This window comes from Dermacentor andersoni, chromosome 11, assembly GCF_023375885.2.
Source record: "Dermacentor andersoni chromosome 11, qqDerAnde1_hic_scaffold, whole genome shotgun sequence".
Classification (NCBI taxonomy): domain Eukaryota; kingdom Metazoa; phylum Arthropoda; class Arachnida; order Ixodida; family Ixodidae; genus Dermacentor; species Dermacentor andersoni.
The window spans coordinates 116,938,927-116,961,589 of NC_092824.1; the positions used below are offsets into that span (position 1 = coordinate 116,938,927).

At 47.0% G+C, this 22,663-nt stretch overlaps 1 protein-coding gene across 3 annotated transcripts; it reads left to right on the plus strand.

Moving 5' to 3' along the window:
• Positions 1-6,383: 6,383 nt before the first annotated feature.
• On the plus strand, positions 6,384-22,648 carry LOC126539307 (UDP-glucose 4-epimerase-like). Of its 3 annotated transcripts, XM_050186072.3 has the most exons (10): positions 6,384-6,695; positions 10,596-10,730; positions 17,662-17,777; positions 18,998-19,111; positions 20,674-20,850; positions 21,269-21,449; positions 21,513-21,598; positions 21,836-21,913; positions 22,005-22,119; positions 22,325-22,648. In XM_050186072.3, exons 2-10 carry the CDS (start codon positions 10,607-10,609, stop codon positions 22,462-22,464), a joined length of 1,131 nt encoding a protein of 376 aa, XP_050042029.1. In that variant the 5' UTR covers positions 6,384-6,695; positions 10,596-10,606; the 3' UTR covers positions 22,465-22,648. The 3 variants fall into 3 exon arrangements, with proteins under 3 accessions (XP_050042029.1, XP_054931450.1, XP_054931449.1); XM_055075475.2 differs by lacking the exons at positions 6,384-6,695; positions 10,596-10,730 and adding an exon at positions 14,267-15,005; XM_055075474.1 differs by lacking the exons at positions 6,384-6,695; positions 10,596-10,730 and adding an exon at positions 17,439-17,597.
• The last annotated feature ends 15 nt before the right edge of the window (positions 22,649-22,663 follow it).

Below are 22,663 nucleotides of genomic sequence, written 5' to 3' on the forward strand. Positions count from 1 at the left end.
TTTTTTTTAGAAACTATATGAGGCCCCGAATCGAAATTCTGCTTCCTACAGCCAGTTGTCTAATAAGCACATTTATGTGTTTCAGTTTTTTTTATAGAAAAATTGGAGTTGGCAGCAAGCTAAAGCTTCCTCTTAATGCGCATGTTTATGCAGCAGTTGCAGTCCTTGCAGTCTTCGTTCAGAGGTAAACGACTTCCGATAGGCGCGAAAATTGTGTGTATATGATCAGCGCGTCCCTCATGGTTGGATAAAGTCATAAACGACGATCCTCTGCCCCTCGTGTTCTGCAAATTCCCGAGTATCGACTGGCTTTCAAGTTGCATTTTTAGTTTCAGCGGATACGATTCGCCAGATTTTGCGCGTTTTCCTCGGTTTCCTACGGTTTGTTTATGAGGTCATTAAAGAATACCTGGAGTAGGAAAAAAAAATAGCCTACACGTTGTCGAAAAATTTTATAACGGCCCTACCACCCTATACCGAGCGGCGTGATGGCCGAAAGAACCCCGCGTGGTGTGAAAGCAAGCACATCTTGTAAAGGGCCTAGCTGTTGTAAATTATTAGTTATGCTCTCTCTTGTCTTTTCTGCTTCTTTTTCTATGTTTTTATCTATAGATTCACGACATCTTGCATTAAACGGTAGTTGGAAGTTAGCGCCTATTCCGTTCGTGTCCCTTTGTGGTTTTTGTAAATTCTGCACTTAAACAGTATTAAGTATGGTGTATTTTCATCAAATCGTTACGCTGTAGGGGGCACGGTGGCCGACGAAGTTAGAAAACAAGGAACACGCGACAAATGAAGCGCAAGTTGTCGAGCGAGTTTATTCGAAAGGAGAGAAGACTGTATACCCGTAGCTGCCATCAGCAGCTGCAGATTACATACGCAACTAGATAGAAAAGCAGACAAAAGGGAGATAAAACGATTTCTACCTTGTTTTCTGCTAACTTCGTGTGTCACCGTGTCTACCACAACAAAACGATAACCCTATAGATGTGGTGTAACTACCTATTGGCGGCGAGGACTTACGGAGACGCCATCTGTCAGAAGCGCCTCCCTTGTGTAGTATATGAGGGATCACGCGCCGCGCTCCTCATAGGTTTTGCTTACGGCGCTTAATAAAAACACCACGCGGCAGCCCTCCTGTACATTTCTGTAAGTAATCTGAAAACGAGGGAACTTTATTACTGTCAAAATAATAATCTTGGGCAGACTGAAAGCACAGAATCGTTTACAAACGCTATCTTTTTACCGAATACGTACAGTGAAAGCCACTGCGCGCGGTCGCCGCGATGGAGTCTCCCGAACCGGCTTCTTGCCTGAAAGGTCGGCAATCGCTGAGCACTATGTGAAGTATGTTCTTATAGTGGTCAGTCTGTATAACCAAATGGCGCATAACAGAACGAAGCATCAATGCATGCAGCGATCACACGTGTTTGCGGCGACCGACTACGCGTCTGCATGCATGTCCGCACACAGTGTTTCGCTTTCACTGAGAGCGTTTTTGCACCGTGCTGTGAGCTTTAGGCCGCAGCATATGAGCATTTAACAGTCCACAGGCAACCATTGTTGCGTGGACGTTATCAGAGCTGTTCAAACACAATTTCGTTTTAACAATAAAGGGCTTCGACGCCTACGGTGACTGTGATGTGCCGTCGCGACGATTCAACATTTTTTTCTTGTATATATTCTTGGACGTTTCAATATTATTTCTAAAGTTGCGTCGTACTATATGCAGTCAGCGGGTGATTTCGCACTGCTTCTTTTTCGTAATCCAGTGCGTTAATTCATAACACAAACATGACCATATGCCATGCCTTTATTTAATGTGCTTCTTACCACTCCCTTTCCATTCCAGTGAACTTGCCAGTGTCTAGCATCAACAAGTTCATAGACTAAACCGTCGTGACATTAGCCGGGCAGGGAGCGCGGGCGAACGTCTCAGTGCGCGTTTTCTGCTACTCACCGAACATCGCAGTTCCGGCGCCGTAGCAGAAATATTCCTCGCGTCTGTGCTTGCTGCATACCCGATGTAGCCGATGGCTGTTTGCCTGTTCTAAGTTTCGCGAGCCAAGCTTCACGGAGCTTCTTGTCCTGCGGCTAGTGTGAGTAAGGCTGACACCAGGCTCCGTTGCGTACGTCCGGCACTGCGGCACCGAGCAGTAGCCTACCGTGCTGCACGCCCCCAAAGGCAGCCACTACCTATTATAGTGATTTCAAATGCTGTCAAGCAGACACCCAAGGCGGGATAGCCTCACCACTTAATCAAAACCGCAGCGCAGGTAGGACGTACGTTAAACTTTCGTTTTCAGCTCGCTACGAGATTTGCTTGAGGTGTTGACAGGACTTGGCTCAAAATACAGTATCAGATCTCCCTCGCTCTTTGAGAACTTCTGCAGAGCGACATGCCTGCAGTTTTAAGACATTTGGCTTCGGCGCGTATCCCACTTGTACTACTTGCATCCCGTCCAGCTGCACCGGCGAATGTTGCCTACTTCGACATGTAGTCCATCTAGTTGTATATCATATGCCATGTATTGGGCAAAACACAATGCTTCTTCCTGTGCGGGTATGCGAAGAAGAAGCTAAGCCGCATTTCGTATCTGCGCGTGGCCTGCCGTAGATGCACTATATGACGTCCTATCGACTCGTTCTCACCTAGCGCGGCCCCAACATATGCAGCTCAGGAGACAGTTTCATCAAGGACACTTTGTATGTTTTCGTTGCGGCAAGTCGACAAGCGCAGGACAAGACCGCGCGGCCCCGCACAAGGTCATTCATCCAGGCCTTCGATCGTAAATCACTCATCTGCTGTCGACGGCTTGTGTGCCTTCGCCGGCTTTCGGAACCAACGAGCGTTGCCGCCGAGCAGCCTCTTCCGAAGCCACCCGCGACCATCTGCACGGGTAGTAAATGTGCACAGGAGAAACCGCGAAATCGCCTGCGACGCAGGAGCGAAACGACTGCCTCGACAAGAGCGGCGTGTTTACAAGACGCTATGACGATGGTTCTGCGTTTTCCATTAATCCGACAAAACCTTAACTACTCGTCGGTAAAGAAAAAAAGAAGTTTACGATTCGAATTTATCCGAAAAGAATCTGAATTTCGAGGTCCTCGGTAGCAATGAAAGTGCAGCATGTCGACCGACCGCCATGGGTGCTGAGCGACTGGCGCCAGCACTTATTCGTCAGACCAGCGTGCATCGTCAGGCCAGTGGTATGCCTTTCCACGAACGTGCAGAAGGAGCGAGCCAAGGTCATGCGTTAGCGGCGCCACCGCAGACATGCCTTGAACTCGCTCAACCTTTTCCCTCCGGCAGTCACCCGCGAAAGGGGAGCCTCGAGCTGAATATACGTTGCAACAGACACACTGGAGGTACACCTCTGCACACTGCAACGGTCGTTGCGAAAACGCATCGCACGTCGACGGGCTTGACGTACGTGGCACACTCGCGCATGCAATTATATGAACTGCAGGCGCAATGCAACTACTACGGGGACTGGCGCTTACATCTCCGAGGACGTGTACCGCCACCCACCAAACAGTTCCGAGATAGTTACGAAGGAGATGTAACAAGACATAACGCAGCGTAACGACCCAGAGTTCGGCATCGCGTCGCGGATATCAATGATGATTATCATTATGATAATGGCGATTTACCGGCATCCCACCTGAAACGTGGCGGTGACAAATAGCCACCTAGCGTGCTTGAGCTAATCAGGTACGTATGCGATACAAGCTTTTCAGTCTAGCGTTTTGTCTACATCTCCTTAATTATTTTTCTTTCCTTCCTCCAAACTTCTCCAATTACATTATACCGCAACATATGCCTGTAATAGATCCGGTCTCATGTTTGCGCGCGCCAGTAGTTCTCGAAACTTGCTAAGCCCAGCCCTTGGTTCCTTCGGAATACAATTAATTTGGTCCGCATTTCCAGTTAAAAAAATTAACTGCGTCCGAGCAGTCGCCGTCAATATCCATGATGCCACATGAAGGGCTTGCTAACTAAGCTCATGGGCTTCTTCTTGCGTATTAAAAGCGTGATTTATTAATATAGATCAACTTGTTGTCCGTCTACTTTCGTGCCTTGGAACACTTTCAAGCCACGTTTTGTGACTTTTCGTTCCGGTCCATTTCCATGTATCGTCATGAAAATAAATAAAACTTCGTTGTCATTGTCAAGCACTCAGCTTTCCCCCGGCGCCTTCATGTTCAGACTTGCTGCAGTCTACAGAGGTCACTGCACTTGTTGGTAACATTGTAGGAGAGACACGGGCCATAGCATACAGGAACACCAATGGGGGGCACAGTAAACAGTGCCGCCACATGCACTTCCACGAGGCGCCATCATAACCGCCACCGTGCTCCGACACGAACATGCAACGTCGAGAAAGCAGAACCGGGTGCGTTGCCCTTACACTGGCGAACGATCAGCAAAGCGGTCCATCCCAAAAGACGCGAACACGGAGGCATTTTCGGAACGATTGCGCTGGCTGGACGAAAGTGAAACGGCCCGCCTAGTGGATGCGCGTTCAATGAAGCAAATGAATAACAACAGGTCGAGCTGCCCCAAGAACCGCCGCTGACCGATGCCCGCCAAGGTCAACGATTCCTCGACTTGCGTATACGGAGAAGTGCCTCGGGTTGCGCGGAGGAGAAACTGCGCGCTCCCTCGCTCTCACCTGGGACCGAGAGAACGTGCGGAGAAAAAGCCTAATCTCGAAAGGGATTGTCTCTTTGTTGATAAACATTACCGCTTAAATACGAAACTCCTGGTCTTAATCCTTTCAACGGAAACACAGTATGATCGCCAGTGTGAGCCACTGTACGACTTATTTCACTAGAAAACACATTTAGCAAATTTCCGCGGAACAGCCATCTTTCCGACGCACTGCGCATCGTATGAACGCTCTTCGTACTACGCTTCCTGCATACCACCATGAGATAAGCTGAAATGTCTGCTTCCTTTCTTTCTTTCTTCAGTACATAACAGTATTTTCATCGCTAATACTGGAACATGGGCCATAATTACAGTGCTCAAAAACAAATCTTCTAAACGGCACGTGTTGTCGCACGTGGTGTTATGTCCTGGTAGACCGAAATTTCGGAGGTGGCGGGGGGGAGGGGGAAACATTTTCGCTGTGTGGATTCAATGGTTCGGAAAGACAGTCGCAAAGCGCGTTGGCAGCAATACTCCCTTGCCTCTTGGAACGACAAATGACGAATTTCAAAACCAGAGATAAGCGGGACAGAGCGATGTGACCTGACTTCAACGAGACAGGTGCGTATATCGTATGCTCACGGCATAGAAAACCGCAGCGCTGATGTTTAGTCCGGTTGAATTTTTATCTCTATTTTCTCTTATTTTGAGTTTAGAGTTCCGTGAACAGCCAAGTCCTTCATCTCGCTCCATGGCAGAAAAAAGTGCCCTTAGAAGTTTAGTGCCTGCATTGGTAAGTTAGTTTAAAGGGAAGAAAAAGTAATGCAAAGAAGGACAATGAAGGGCAGCTAAAGCCATATGACGTGGAAGTGCTTGCTTCTCGTCTTTGACATACGACATGTTGTCAGTGCAATAAGCGGACAAGAAACGGACTATACATATCATACGATTGTGCGCTAAATTTAAAGAAAACGATCTGATGGGGCTCAAGCTTTCTGTAAATTTAGCGCTCAGCCTAAGCTAGGTCGACCCAACTAGGTCGCTGCAAACCTTTCCCTAAACTATATATGCAGGGCAGGCATTGCAGATGCGTTCGATCCGTGTTTGTTTGTTACGTTGTGGATATATCATCCACGTCAAGCAGAGAACTCGACTTGCTTTCTGCCTTCAAGAACCATTGCAGTTCTTTGCGCCACATGATTTACATTAAATATAACTTCGTTTTACGAAAACATTTCTGGCAGTTAATTTTCACCGAAAAAGAAAAAAAAAAGGCTTTATGAAATCTGCAGACAGTGGAACTGTACAACGTCAGCCTAGGGAAAATATCCCTAGAGCAGAGCAGGCGCCTTTGTTCAGCTGACTTTTTCCTCCGTCCTCAAAAGAAAAGAGAAAGCGAGTTTCACAGAGAAAGTAACACTCAGTCAACGCGCACCTCGGCACGGCCTGCCGCGCTCTATTTTTTCGCAAATGGCCAAAGCAAACGAGAGAAATAAATATGCAAGAAGAACAGCCGCAAGCGCGAAACACAGCTGGACCTCCTTGCACCAACCACCCAGCCTTGCTGGCGACGCAGCACCACCACGCAAGAGCGAGCAACTATCAAATCCGGATGAAGAGAAAAAGCGAGAAATAAAGCGTAATAAAAGTGGCTAGACCAGACAAGGCGACGTCATAGCGTCTCCCTTGCCTCCGGTTGCCCTCTCGCCCCTCGTGGCGAAGCGAGACGCCAGAGGCCAACTCGGCCAGTTGCGAGTCGGAGAGAGAAAAAGGAAGTTGACTTTGGTCGCTTTGGCACGCCTCTCGCGAACGCAGTGCTCGTCGTTGGAGTCACAGAAACTTGCGCGTGCACGCCACACCGCCTGGATTGGATCGACGCTGTCGTGGCAATCAGACTGCAGCAGAACCAACATTGCTGGATAATCCAGGCACGTGCATCTCCAGCCGTAACTTTGCTGCGAACGGAACCACATCTATCTCGCTCCAAGTGAGATCAAGCACGGCGGGTAAAACGTCCCGGTCCTCAGCAGCATTGCCAACGGTGGGTCCCTTTCTTCGAAGTTGACCTCGACTTGTATACATATTTTTCTTGTCTCTCCGATCGAGGCATGGCATTGCGCCCATAATTCGTAATGTGCTGCACTGTTCCTGGTAACTGACTCATTCGTATTAGGTTTGCAAGTCTGTGACGTCCCTCATAGTGCGGCAAGTGGCGCGTGGATTACAAGCTACCTTAAAGCCAAGTGAATGCAGATAGCCGTCGATACACCTACCGAAAGGCGATATACGGTTTCACTGAGATGCACTATGCTTGATCGCGGCGCCAGAACTACGAAGCTTGAACACGTTCTCATCCAGCACTGTCGCCTGCCAGTGCATTCTGAACACTTTGTGTAGGACTGCAAATATGACTGCTAAGGTGGGAATCACGGTGTGATGAAATGCAGAAATGCTATGTAAATATAGGCAGGGGTAAACACAATTTAGGTGCAAGATACAAGGAATTGCTGAGCCACAGCGCGCCGACCCCTCTTCTCCATGGTTACGCCCACGTTCACACCATCGAACTTTAATACCAATCTATATGCATCTGGTGTTACCTCACGGATTACACATTTAACGCAAAACAGTCTTTCGTCAATGCAATGTCTGCTGCATAAGGCTTGTTCAGAGCAGCGCTGCTCAGATCCACACCAACTTTTGCACACTAAATCCGTGCAGCATTCCAGACGTTACAGCTGACCACTTGCCGACTTCGCAAAGCTGTACGACTTCACTGTTACTTACAGTTTACGATTTGCTGGTACGCAGCGGCATAGCCAGAGAGGGGGAGGGCACACCGGGCACGTCCCTCTTCCGAAAACAATTCCTTGTTACGGCACTGCTGGTACCAACGCGCTGGTCAATCACGTCTTCTCTCTCTCGAATCGCTAAGTGTTCTTTGGGTGTGAACAAGATCGTTAACAAATCACTTATCTGGCCGGTAGATTAGCCTGCAGGCTGCCTCCACAATAGGTAATAAGATAGACATGACCGTTTAACGAGGCAAGCATTAACTGTACTTGAAACGATGCCCGGAAACCTTTATTTGTCACTGCATCGAGCGGTAGGCACGCATAGCGTTTTGTTTTTATCCTTTCTTGCATTAGAAAGCTATCAGTATATTCTCTTCCTGGTGAGTTCTTATCGGTCACCCGCCTTCTGAATTCCATGTTCCAGCAGGCCGCTCTGCGCAAGAGGCAAGACTCGTTCTCATGCCAGTCAGGCGCCAATTTGCAAGTGCAGCGCGCGACCAGAGCAAAGACGCACGGATTGCCAGCTGCTTGTCCATTTCTCTCCAAAAAGAATAAACGAACGCGTATGTCGAGGGTGATTGCATCCAGTCTACAGCGAGCTCTTCCGGAACTACGGAGTTGTGCATTTATAACGACTACGTGTTATTTCCGTCACAGTGCTTGTTTGCATACTTTCAAGACGTGCGCAGCATAGAGCGTTCAACAGGTGGACAAAAATGGAGTGGATTCCAATGGGCGGAAAGAGAAGTATGGAAATGGAGGGAATTATGACGTAAAATAGCTGCACTTGGAGAGAACTGGATGATGTTCTCGTCTTGCACCGAAAATTCCTAATATTCTTTCTGCGCCAAGCGCGTTATTAAAATCCCCAGTCGCGAACACTTCGGAGCGAAGGCCACAAAGCAAAATCCCAGAGTCGCGTAGCGTGGTGAAGCCCATTCCACTATTTAAAGGTCACAAAAGAGTAAAACAAGTTGGAGCTGTACAAGTGAAAAATTAATTACCCTTCTACATAGTCGAAAAAGCCACTCTTACCGTATGAGAAGAGGAGTCTTGCTATATACGGGGTGTTTCTGGGAAGGCATTTACTTTTTAACTAATTACGGCACACATCGCAATTTACAAGTTATAGCCGGTGAGACTGCAAGGCATATCCATCAAAAAATATTTCTGTAGATGCCACCATTTTCGTGATATGCGCCTCAAACCTGCAGTAAAAATGCCGTTTTATGCACAAAACACGATAGTAACTGGACCGCCAACATATTTTGTCGCAAAGTTCGGGAATTCATTTCTTGAAACCGGTGTCATCCCTAGAATTCGTTCCGAGTGGATCCGCCTTGAGAGCTCCCCGGCTGCAATTTGTAAATTGAAATATGTGCCGTAAGGTAATCAGTTAAAATCTTGATTAATGAATTTGTTAATAAGTCAATTATGCATTTCGATTTCTCGTGCAAATAATATCCGTCTCCTCGAGCAATCCAGCTCAATGATTAGAGTTGTGCTATCTGCCACAGGTGATTTTTAAAAATTGGTCAAGGTCTACGCCCCCAAGAAACGCCCAGTGTAAGCCAGAAAAAAAAAAAAAAAAAACGAAAGACGCGGCGACGCTGTCTTGGAAGTTCCCTCACCAGCTCTCTGTGACGTCATAGATTTTGAGCGCGTCTGCTGCTCCGGCCTCGTGAATCTCTTATAAATAAAGATCGACGGACTACGCTGTATTCCGACTACACAGTAGCCAAATACTGAACTTATAGCCTAGCCAGTACTAGAACCAATCAGCCACAACGAACCGAAGCACGCGAAGACACTTTGAAAACCGTGACGTCAAACTGACGTACCGGCGTTCAGATTTCGGAGCGAAATTCAATATATAGAATATTCAATCTCTTACCATGAACTTAACGAAAATGAGGTTTTGAAAGGACACCTTATCAGCCCAAATTGATTTAGTGTTCCTTTTTATTGATCCTTGATCCTCTAATTATATTATTCTGATATGATACTACTCAAAAACGCGAGTTCGATATGAAGCGTTCTTAAATGGTCAAACAAGCAGCTTGAACACGTGCAACTCCGCTCCAGGCTGGAACTCCCAGCAACCGAAATTACTGACCATATAGTGTGGTTCATTTCCAGTTGAGCTTGAAGATTTCAGCTCAACATTACGAGCTCTCCAATGAATCCACGCAGCATAACTGTATATACTATTTCATAAGTGTCGCCGTCAAGAAGACGTAGCTAGGACGTTCCCATTAGCTTTAGACGTATCCATCGCTGCAGTGAACTAGCAGCAACAGATCGACTTTTGTTACTTTTATTTCCATTGTGACGAGATTCCCTGCGCGAAGATATGGTATTTTCATGAGTACAATAATGAATCGCTTATGGTAGGTACAGTACCTTTATATGCTCTCTGCTCAAAGAGGAGAATGTACTGTAACTCTAATGGGTAAGGGGACTAGAACCGTCCTATCGGTGGAATTCTATCGCGAAGCGTCTTCGTATATAAGGGAAAGTCGAGGCAGCCACATGAAAGGAGCACAATTCTACAAAAGAAGCCCGCAGAGGTTTCCTTTGTTGCCGAGGGTTGCTGCTCTCCGAATTATCGATTTGCCCTCGCCTTGCCATCAGCTAGCCTCCTGATTTACTCACTTGGTATAGACCGACTAGGCAGGAAAGGCGGCGATGCCGGCGGTTTCGATCCCAGGACCAGGAGAAAAACTTCGAAGCTTCCTTTCCGAGAAAGCCGTACGGATTTTCTTTTTAGGTTTGTGCTGCTTTCGCGCGGATGCCAACGGAATTCTAGAAAATTCACATAGCTAATCAAATATGCTATTGCAAAAGCCACAAAACAGTGTCAAATGCACGACAGGACACGTTCCCAGCGTGCCGTAGGGTGTTTCTTCGACTTGTCGTCCCGCACTGCCCAGAACTTTCCAAGACGCTGCGTAGGCAAACGCTCATTGGCTGAAAGTAGCACCTCGCGGAGCCCTAGCGCAGACCGCGACGACAAATCGAAGCGACGCATCTCTGTCCTAATGAAGGCAAGAAAAAAAAAAAAAGTGTTTGCGACAGAAGAGAGAGAGAGAGAGACTACAAGTTTCTGCCCCCAAACTCCAGAGCCGCGGGGTCTTGGTTCGCAGGTGTGAACAAGATGAGCGGCAAGACAGTGTTCGTGACGGGCGCAGCTGGTTTCATCGGCAGCCACACGGTCATCGAGCTACTGCGAGCCGGCTACAGGGTCATTGGAATCGACAACTTCGCAAACGCTGTCCCAGGTACATATACAATATAGGCGTCAAAAGCTTACAGGACGCGAAAATGTGGAATTTCTGAGTTCGAGTCCGCATGCCTGAACTGTGCAGTAGGTTAGCATTTTCGCGTAGCGCGCATATCCTACCACGCTGTCGTGAGAACGCTTGCATATTTTAGTTATGGGACACATCGGAAACAGCGAAAGGCGAATTTTTACAGGGTCTAAAGAGTGGGAATCCATGCAAATTATCCCAGACAAACTACTGTTATCTTCTATAAAGACTGCTGTATGATAGCTATATGTGCTGACTGTTTTTCGTATACGTTTACTTCAATTTCAATGCATGTTACCTGTTTTCACGGTGCTATGATCTTCCGATAAGTATTGTCTGGCCACTGTTCCTTAGGGCCACTGCATTTCATCTAGCCAATTAAATTAAGATGAGCGTCCTTGCAACACTGTAGAGGGTAAATATGGTAGATACGTATAAATTGGGTCATTACGGTCTACAGAACGTCATGCGTACAAGCCGATGACTTACGACCCTGTTATGACCCATGGACCACAAAGGTCGACCAAAGGTAATATCTGTCAATAGTCTATATACAGATAGATTATTCATAGATTGACGGTATTTCACGTCGTGAAGTAGTAGAGGGTTCCGGATTAATTTTGACCGCCTGTACACAAGCATTCTCGCATTTCGCCTCCATTTGAATGCGGCTGAGTACCGAACCCGCGACCTGGTGCTCAAGAGGAGAACGCCAGTTCTTTAGACGAGAGCAGAAAAAAAAAAAGTCAGTTTCGCCTTCAAGGGCGAAGCAAGCGATAGCAAGGTTTAGCGTTGCTGTTGAACTTCTCGGACTGTGTTCCAACCATACGCGGATATGCTACATAATTGGGTGAGCCAAAATTTATGCCTCCGTCAAAAGCTTTGTAATGGCATAGCAGAGGCGCCACTGCGCTGCCCGTAAAGAGCGACACCAGTGAAGTTATGTCACTTTACGATTGTGAGCACTAATATCATTTAGCATTTTTCAAGCGAAGCTTGTATTGGATCACAAGCGGCATTGTCGTGGTCACGCAAAAAAAAGAAAAAAACCCAGTTGCTCCCACAGCAGAGCAGCTGCGGGAAAGGGTGGTTTGATGAGCTGACAGCTGCGCCGGCGCGTGAGTCATTAGCAAGGATTCCAGCTGCATAGGCGCGCGCTCAGGCCACGCGCGCAACCAATCAGAGTCGTCTCGCTTCGGCCTACGAGGGAAAGGGCAGGAAAGGGTGTCGCGCGCGCTGTGCTGACTTCGATCGTTTCCGTTCAGTTCAGTCTCGGGAAACGGATGGGACGGCCACGCGTTGTCCGTTCCCCCGAGGAACGGGCAGCGTTCGACGAGCGGCGGTGAGAACTCGCCCGTGAAAGGGATTGCCGTCGGCGCGCCGATCCAGCCGTTAGAGCCGCCCGAGTCCAGGCAATCCAACAGCAACGAGAAGAAGGTCCCGAGCGAAGCAATCTGGCACCGTTCGCTGTAGTTTACTTAACCGTGACGAAGGTCAGGTGCACGCAGGACAAGCTTCGCTTACCCCCCATTTTCCTTCTTGTAGGGGAAGGGGTGGTCATTTTTTAATGGTCTTGTAAGATTTAAGGTAAAAGGCAGGCGCTGTGAAATATATTTTAATGACTTCTGCGTGTCTAAACAATGTCACACTCACACAGAAAACATCACGTCGCCAATTCGCCTGGAGTGTCGACGGTTATAATTTGCTATCGCAACAAAAGTAGAAAAGGATATCATTTGAAATATAGGTAACGAACTGCAAGTAAATGAACGAGCGTTTATAGAATTTTGGTGCAGCTTTCGGATCCCACTTAATTTGTGCATCACGTACCCGGCGCACGAAGATACGTGCCAAAAAAAAAAAAAAGGGAGGGAAACAAGTCTCCGTCATTGTCTGGAAACGTGTGTAAACCTTTTCCTAGGTCATATGCTTTCACTCTTAATGCGGAATCCCAATGGTGTGTCGCGTTCGTTAACAAAAGTCTCGAAAAGAGCATGCATATAAAAAAAAAAAAGAGAACGTCGTACCTTTCGTCTTTCAGAATTTCAAAAGCATTTGCCCGGGCTTCTTGCTAACACTTGTCGGAATGGAAAGAGCGGTGTAGATGCTTATTCCCACTTGAATTCTTCACCGAAACGCGGAGGGGCAGCAGGAAGCAGCGGTAGATTTATCGGGAGAAAGGGGCTCTTTTTGATGATATTCCAGTTGAAAAACTGCCATGTGCTCAGCTGTCGTCACCGTGTTCAGCCGGCTGTCAGCTCCGTTGGCCCTTTCGTCCAGACGCGTCACAGCACCAGCAGACTTGCGAGAGCACATCGCTATGCTTAAGCGCTGGCTCTGAAATAACAAAAACGGCAAAAGAGAGAGAGAAAAAGGGCATTTTCACGTCACAGCATGGAGGCAGAAAATATTCAAAGGTAGGCATTCGGCAGATATCTGCCTGCATGGATATATTCGCATGTGAGCAGGAATGACTGTTCCAAATGGCTAGTCACTTGTCCGTTAGGACGCATTCTCCCGTTGAAACGAGCGGTTCAGTCCCGATACTGACTAATCGACGCCTCTGCAGAAAATCCAAGCTGGAGGACGGCATAGTGCTGTTGCTGTCTTGCCGAACTTGACCAAAACAATCGTGAACTTAATTCGGCGCAAACTGCTTCGCGACGCCCTGCTGAACCTGCTGCGAATGCTTGATAAGTTTGGCTCGTCAAGAAGGTTAGGGTAATCAAAAACAGCATTGTAAATATAGATTATTTTGTTCGGTTCCGCTACTTCTTGGGACTTTCCTCGCATCGAAATGCGTCTTCGCCGTCCTGGGCTAAGAACGCACTCTAATGGTATCTACGACTGGTAGCCTCCATCCCCCGAAGCAGAGTCGGGCAGATCCGGCGTTCCCCGAGCTCAGAGGTAGAGGACAATCGCGCAAGCCGAACGTGCGACTCGCTCTCGGAGGAGGAAATGGCAGATGCGAAACGACGTGATTACTGCCAACGTCCGATGTTTCGTCTATAAACCGGCGGACGCCAGCATGCAGTGGCCTAGGTGTCCTAGGTTACGGTGGGCCGTCGCCAACAGCAGCGACGCGGCGCTGTGATGACGTTTCAATCTCGAAGACTGCTCCGACGACAGGGCTCGGAGCTGTCGGAGCGCCTCAGAACGCTCGAAGATGGAGGATAGCAACCGAGAAGAACCAGCCGAATGCGTGGCGCGCACCCTCTTTCAACCAGCCGAAGACAACGCCGCTCGCGAGAGCGCTCCAGAGCGCTCAGAAAGGACCAGTCGAAGATGGCATAAGAATCTTAGTTTGTAACCTGTGGGGAGCTTATCTTGTCCAACAACGATAATCGTCATCTTGCGCGCCTTTCCTTTAACGCTGCGCGCCCAGTATACAGATCACGAACGGCATGTGCGTTATAAACGTGACCTTGCATTATTGACAAGAAAGTACCGAGGGCAGAATTTTCAAGAAAGGGAACGCAAGCAAGGCTGATGACGATTTTCGCTGTGGGACAAGATAAGCCCCAAAGGGTACAAACTGATATAAGAGTGCGCCAGTTGATAATCTTGATGCAAAATTTCCGATTTTACTAACAGCTTGCAGACATCGAGAAAGTCGTGCAGAAGGATGCTGCGTCTCTTCTCCCAGGGTAGGCCAGGGTGGGTAGTTAGAACACACGGCGCCGTGTTGGTCCATGGCGCCTATTCTGGCATATCTGTGCTCTCGCGTAATATAATCATACTACAAAGCGTTCAGAACTGGACGAATATATCCCAGGAAATTGAAGCAGTCGTTGGTGCATAATTGCACGACATTCTTGCATTATTCATCTGAAAGCATTAAATGGCCCATTGAGCGAAAAGCCGGCGTCTGTCGTCTGGACAAGCAAAAAAAAAAAAAAAAGGAGACCGCTTAAAGGGAAGCTGAAGAGTCTGTCGAATTCAATAAGACGCTCATATACGGATGCGGGAACCTTATAAACCATGTAGGTAAAAGTTGGTTTTTTTTTTTTTTCAATAAGGAGCGACGTAATCGTCGGTTGAAATAGCGCTGTAGCTCCGCCCCCCGTCGAATGCCGCGCGCTGCTGCTGACGCTGACGATGCGAGCGGAGACCGGAAACCGCGGTGTTGTGACGTCGACTCTAGTGTTTCGTTCCTTCGCAGCGTCCGCGACCGTGCCTGACCGCGCTTGTTTCTGCGTGCGTGCCATCGTAATCTGCTTCGATCGACCCTGCATTCCTTTGTTGGTGCGTCTGCGTGTATGTAGAGTGGTAGTCAACGTGCGTGGTAGTCAACGTGAGTGGTAATCAACGTGAGTGGTAGTCAACGTGGTAGTCAACAGATGGTCACTACACATACTGCATGAACCAGGAAGCTTTTCACGCGTTTAAACCGTCTTTGTAGATTGCAGACAGCTTTGGACAGCGCACAAATGCCGACGATCGCATCCCCGCTTACGTTCCACGAGGAGGCATGCAGGAACACAACACTACAGTTGTTTGACCGGAAACGAGCTCACTAGATCGGCGAAAGATCGGCGAGATTACTAGATCGCTTTGCAAAAAACATACTCACCAAAGAACATTTCCAACACGAGGAGATCCCAAGACTTTGCTTTCGTTCGCGTCGAAAGCACTGCTCGCACCAGCATCGTTTGCTTCTTCGAGAGGCCGGCTCTACGCAATCGGCTCGTACATGCAGGGAGTAACGCCGAACTCCTCAGAAAAACGCAGTCTCTTTAAATTTGCCATTACCGTCCCAGAAAAACAGCACCAAACTACCTGGCACCGCGCTTCATGTGTAGCGGCAGCGGTCGGTTACTAGTGTTGACGTCACGAGGCGCCCGACCAATCACAGGCGGTAACGAGACGCGCGAGCTGGGCGTGCCCGCTGCTGCACTTTTCGTCGAAATAAAATATATTTGCGCTATCTTTCGCTCAATTTCGATACGATATTCGAATTCGGAGGGTTGAAAACCATTATGTATAGATGTTCACTCTTTTTTTCTGGAAATGCGATAGAATCCAAAGATCCCCGACGGCTTCGCACGCTTGCCGGCAACTGCAGCTTATGAAACCATAATGTCTACCGGGAAACGCTGGCGGCGAACGCTATGCACGAAGACGAGAATTCTGGTAGAAACTCAGCCTCGTATGTGGGCCGATCCCGGAGTTACTGCACAGCCGTGCTAAGGAAAAAAAATAATTTTCAGGTTTCTGTTGTTTCGAATATGCAAGTCTGAGAAGATTTAACATAAAATCCATGTGCTGTCGGTGTTTTACAAGGTATGACCAACGTTAGTGATAGAATGGTGTGGCAATATAACCCGCACATACCGCATGTCATAATCGAGGCGTTGTATGTACATATACCTAAATATATAGAGAAATTTTCACTCACGAACTCCGCCGACACCGGGATTTCTGCGACACGGAGCTCTTAACGTTGTCGTTAACGACAACGTTAATTCGTTGTCGTTAACGTTAATTCCCACTGGCTGCGACGCCACGTCACGAGCGCGCCGACGGAGCAAAGCGGACGAAAGGGAACACCTGCTGCCGCGGCTAGGTGTCATGTGAGGGGAGGGCACTGCCGCGACGCCATGTCACCCTCGCTCTCGGAAGCCTGATGATATGATGATGACATACTTTATATTTCATTAAAGGGAAGGGGGCAACGGATAGAGGGTGAGGGGGGGAACTACTTGAAGTAGGCCTCCTCCTGACGCTCGGGCCTCGAGCTGCGCAAGGCAGCCTCCCAATGCTCCTCACTAGATATTAATTGCTTGAGGAAAGGGGGAAGGGGGTGCTTAGGGCACCCCCACATGGTGTGGTCTAAGTCTGCTTTGGAAGTCTGTGTTATCTGAGCGTTCCTTGTCCGCGCAAGCTCTTGTCTGCGTTCTAACTGTGTCTCCGTGAGGCCAAATCAATACACGCCAGTCGAAGTGCACCGGCCTTGTGCTGTCAAGGAGGCGCCAGCGAAGTATCTCAATGCGCTCGCCTGCCCGTGAGTTCATAACGTGAAGGACTGCTCAGCGGCGTTCAACAGGACATTAATTCACAACTCACAAGAACTGCTTAAGCATCCTCGGATTCTTTTTTCTTCGTTCCGATCGTCCGATCTTACATTTTTCTTCCTGGACCCTCGGTTTGTCTTATTCATGTCACGTTTTCTTCATTCATTCTTCTTTTGGTGGTTTGTTTACGAGAATAGGTGAGTATCGTCACCTATTCTGGCAGGGATTGACGATCTCCTAATTGCCCCTCTTAGCTTACGTTCACCCCTGCCTCAGGAACGTCTGGAGATGGTTGTGCTGCACTGCACCTTTGCAACGCCACCTCTTTGCTCGGCACCTACCGCTTCCGTAACTTGGACACCTCCCATCCATCCTAATATGTGGACTCTCCCCTGAGAGGTGCATGGTCCCTCATGTTCCCAATGATTTACATGTGTCGTGCGAGTGTATTCGAATATTCACCCCCATCCACCCCCCTTTTTTCTTTAATTTTTCTTTTAGCTATTATAGTCTACTGTAAATGTAGTGAAAACCTGCACGCACCTGCGTACGGGTTTTCACCTTTCTACACAGCCTTGCACACCGCCCACGGTTATTCTGTTCTGATGTATGCAAATAATAATGATAATAATAATATCAATAATAATATTATTATTATTTACAGTCAACCAATTCTGCTGACTGACTGGCCAGTCGGTCAGCTCTTCCTGTAATGGCGTGTAACATACTATGGGAAAGTGCGGCAAAAGACTGGAAAAGGATTGGAAGAATGTAACATGTGCACCAGCCCAACAGCACCATAACGATGAAGTCTACTTTTTACGTAATTTGCTGATGCTTCCATAACTTCCCTGCTGCACTATCATTGAGACGTGTCGTAAATGCAGGCGAAAATGGACAAGCAGCCAGCCTGGAGCGGGCACAAGAGCTGACAGGAAGAACAATGACGTTTTACCAGTGCGACCTCCTTGAGAAAGCGTCCTTGGCAAAGATATTTGATAAGGTATGAAGTACCAAACCCAAAAGTGGCTTCACAGTTGTATCAATACCTCCTAAATAGTATACACTGCACAAAAGTGATGATCGAGTGTTTGGTCAACTAACCTGATCACAGTATTTTTATGAAAAGAGATGTCAATGAAAGCAGCCATTCTTGATGCATTCGACACCTTCCTAGGTATATGTTTGTTCCTCATCGTCGTTTCAAAGCGCGCATCTTTCATGTTGAACGCCCTTCCATTGCAATGCAATTGTGGAAGCATGCACTAGACACACTGTGAAACAAAAGAAATGAACACGAGGAAGAATGATATTTTTTGTGACTAAATGTGACACTTCACAAGTATAAAAACTACAAAAAATTGTGAATTTGCACCGAGCCTGTGTTGGAAGATCAGTGCTAGTGTATAGGTCAGTGTTGAGTTCGTGAACAGTAAAGCTAGCTGAGAGGATATCATAACTACGGCATTGGCTGTGAAGCGACAGAGTGGAAGGGGAGGGAGGGTGAATCAAACTGGATAGATGCATCTCTTAACCATTTTGCTACTGAGCAAAATGGTTAATAATGACCCAAATATACAGATTGCATTTACTGGATCAAACAAGTGTATATGCAACAAAAGAGCCCAAAAATATTGTTAAGAGAGGAAGAGACGTATAATATATTTACAGGTTATATACAGAAGGATGCTTCAGATGTCACTCAGCATGGCGACTGAACCACGCAAACATCACCGAGCGTTGTCGCCTTCTCTCTCTTCATCGCTGACAGCGCCTTGTAGCAATACTATTGAATTTATTTCAGAACAGGGTGTTTGAAAATATATTGAAGAAATAAAAATGTACTGAGAGTTTGTTTAACCACTGTACTGCAGGAGCTTCAAAACTTTAAGGCTAACTAAAGTGTTTAACCACAGCAATAGAGTGGTACTATCAGTTTGATGAACACCTGTATAACTTATGCCCGAGCTAACCTATGTGCAGTGAAGACCTTGGGCTGCTCTTGTTAATGCACAAGTGCATGTAGTGAACAAAGAGCCTCCACTTATACCTATAAACGTGTGTTATTTACTTTTGTAATGCATTTTGATGTCCAAGACATAAAAAGTGTATTGAGCACATGGATATCATTGTCTTCAGCATAAATTTTCTGAGTTCACAGCTCTGCTCAGAACGCCGTCGGAAGCATCGCCCCATGGTTTTATTCACACTTAATTTCCACAGCACAAGATTGACTTCGTCATCCATTTTGCCGCCATGAAGGCTGTGGGCGAGTCCATGCAGAAGCCACTCTTTTACTACAAGAACAACATCGTTAGCACCATTAACCTGCTTGAGGTAAGAGCCTGTGTGCATGTGTAGATGATACAGCAACTTAGCACATACTGTGGCACATATCACTAGTACAAAGCAAAGCACAGAAACTGACTGCACGCCATCGACGCCAACCTGCTGCAGAAAGCGCAGATGTATCATTTGACGTGCCCTAGGAATATTCCTGCTACATTCAACCCTGTCAGACTGCAGCATAAAGTGTTATTGGAACTCGTTATTTTGTCCCTGCTGTAATTCAGCACATGCCCACACAACGACATGAAACACAGTTTTATGCAGTGTCAGGCAATGCAAATTTAACTTTGAGAGCAATTATACGGACATTGCAGGTGAATTTTTTGCCTTCGCCGTGATGTTCCGTATCAAGTCCAAGTGTGACAAGATCTCGCTACATGTACAATATGCCGTGGGTGCGAAGGTGGGCTGAGGAGGATGGTGGCTTGATGAATGCCGTATTCCCATGTGCCTAATGTTGGAAGTCATGTGGTCATGTGCATGCAAAGTGGGGGACGTGTGAATGCATGTGAATGTGCGTCTCCTGCAGCCAGGCTGTGGCTGCGCATGGTGCAGCTGAGTACATAAGTTGCCTGCGTGCCAGGCTATCGTGCATGTAATCTGCAGCGGGTGTAAAGTTCAAGTCGTGCAGCAAGCGAGACAGCTGCTGCTGCACAGCAAGAACAGGGCCCTGGCAGGTACCAGGCATGTGAAAACGCCTGTCCGGTGAGGAACGCTGGCAGTAGTGTTACAGGTGTTGCATCTCAATGGCACCCGAGAGTAGACTGAAGAAAAACCATCGGCGTTTGTAGCTTGAAGTTCATTGTCTGTTCCACTACATCAGTGTGGGCACCACAGTGCTGGCGACAACAGCACCTCGAGTGTCCATATAATTACTACTGTGACAACAATAATAATAATAATGCTGTTCACATAAAACTGAAAATGAAAGGACTTAAATTGTTAGTTCTCTTGAAGAACTTGCCAATACAAGGACCCAGCTTCCTGCCTCACAGCTGCTTGGCGCATGAAGAGGTCCATCTTGTTAGCACAGAAATTGGCACAGACAATTCATAGTCGCAAGGGAGACAAATTCCCTGCTTTACGAGTAGTTGCTGCCATTCTTTGCATAAGCTTTGCTGTTATCTTTGTAAGGCACACACACAATACTGTTGCGTTCTACCTTGCTGGCACTTTACAACCATTACTGACGATCCAGCCAGTGTATCAGGAAGCATGGGCACTACCTCTTTACACCTGTGGCTGCAAACACATGGAAGACTGCAAAACACCCATAGGGAGATCCATACACCAATAGAAAATTCAATCAATTGGGTGAAGAGTAGCATGGTCCTTGCAGAGCTGTACTTGTATTGGTGGCATGACCGAGCTCGGCACAAGCCCTTATAAGCTCATTTCTTCAAGTACATAGAAGCATTTTTGTTAGCTCAATGAAGTGTGCAATACTCCCGCACTTCATGCTTCAGAACTTCAAAACTTGTGGAATGATGTCAAAGGGCAGCTGCAAGCATTTGCAGTTGATTGATAGCGCTGTCACATTATTTTTTCAGGTCATGAAGGAGCATGGTGTCTACAGCATGGTGTTCAGCAGTTCTTGCGTGGTATATGGCAACCCACAGTACCTGCCTATCGATGAGGCACACCCTATTGGTAATGTGACAAATGTGTATGGCAGAACAAAGTATGCCATTGAACAAATGCTTGAAGACATCTGTAAAGCTGAGAAGGTGAGCCAAGTTCCTGTGCTGTGCAAGTTAATAAATCAAGGTTAAATATATATTTTCCATCCCTGCAGAGCCATGAAGCTGCAATAATTTATTTCTCACTGTATGCAGTACAGAAAGCATAAATAATCTCGTGCAACTTTTTGTGCATCCCATTGCTGGTAAACAGCGAAGACATTTCAATTTACACAAGAGAACACCAAATCAGAGTAAAATATTCAAATGATCTGCCTGGCTCTCCTGGTTGTGCCACACGTCACATATTTTGCTTATAACCCCTCTCCCTTTAGAGAGAAAACAGGTTGTTACAGAGGTGTGAGGATTCTTAGTGCTACAATTGGTGAAAAGATATATAAAAAAGTCATGCTTTCATTTGAATGCAGCAACATCTAATCTAACACAACTATCTATCTTTATGCAGCAATGGAACATCATCGCTTTGCGTTACTTCAACCCTCTTGGTGCTCACCCATCAGGAAAGATTGGCGAAGACCCAATCAGAGCTTTCACCAACTTGATGCCAGTCATTGGGGAGGTGGCACTTGGAAAGCGAACAGAGCTAGTTGTCCTTGGCGGTGACTACGACACTGAAGATGGAACAAGTCAGTGAGAAGATGGGCTTCAGTCAGACATTGCATGTTCCACCAACCATTGTTGATATGCAGGTGTGCGAGATTTTATACATGTCATGGACCTCGCTACTGGACATGTTGCGGCCTTGGAGAGGTTGGAGCAGAATCCCAGATACAAGGTATGGCACTCGGGTGTGGAGGTCATGACTTCTGTAGATTCCTGAAGCAACTAACAGCAATTATAGGACAGGACTGAAAGAATAGTGGGAGGTCTGAAGGTGCCAACAATTATGAAGACATCTTCAGAAAAAATAATAAAAAATTGTCTAGGGCAGGATATCGTCAGACAAACCTTGTATTGATTAATATCACAAATGGACATGACATTGCAGATTACTGTGACCTTTCATTTATAGGTTTACAACCTTGGCACTGGCAAAGGGTACACTGTGCTACAGCTGATTGATGCCTTTGAAAAGGTTACAGGAAAGAAGGTAAGACTAAAGTTTCCAAGAGACACCAACAGTGTGAGTACAAACAGTTCAGAACTGTACAGTTGTGGTTTTGTGCACTATTCCCACACAGATTCCCTACAAGATCCACGACCGCCGTCTTGGCGATATACCAGCAATCTGGGGTGACTGTAGCCTTGCGGAAAAGGAACTGCACTGGAAAGCACAACATGGCATTGAGCGCATGTGTATGTGCAACTCCCACAACTCAAGCTTTAACATAGTGTAGTGGTACAGTACTAGAGCAGTTACAGAGCATAAACAATGTTGATTGTGCAACTTCAAAGCTGGGCTTCTTATTTGCTTTCTTCTATTACTGTTCCTGCCTATTTCCAGTAAGAATGCTACTAAGTCTCCCATAATGATCTGTTCATAACATTTATTCCTCTGTAGGTGAGGATTTCTGGAGGTGGCTGACAACCAATCCTGCTGGGTATCGCACAGACAACCAACATCCAAGCCTAAAGATTAACACCACTGAAATTGGATGTGGAGACTCTGCACTGGCACCGGAGCTTGACTGCGATAAGTAACGGCAAAGAAGCTTAAAGATGGGGCAGGCCAAATGCTTTCAGTATTTATACCTTTGCTGTGCATTATTTCATTAGGTCTTGGTAATCACAAATGCAAGCCTGCAGGTCAGGTCATTTCCATACTTTGGGTCACCTTTTTTTTATTATTTCCAATAAAAAAATCAAACCTATAAATAAAGCAAAACATTAGCTTGTCTTC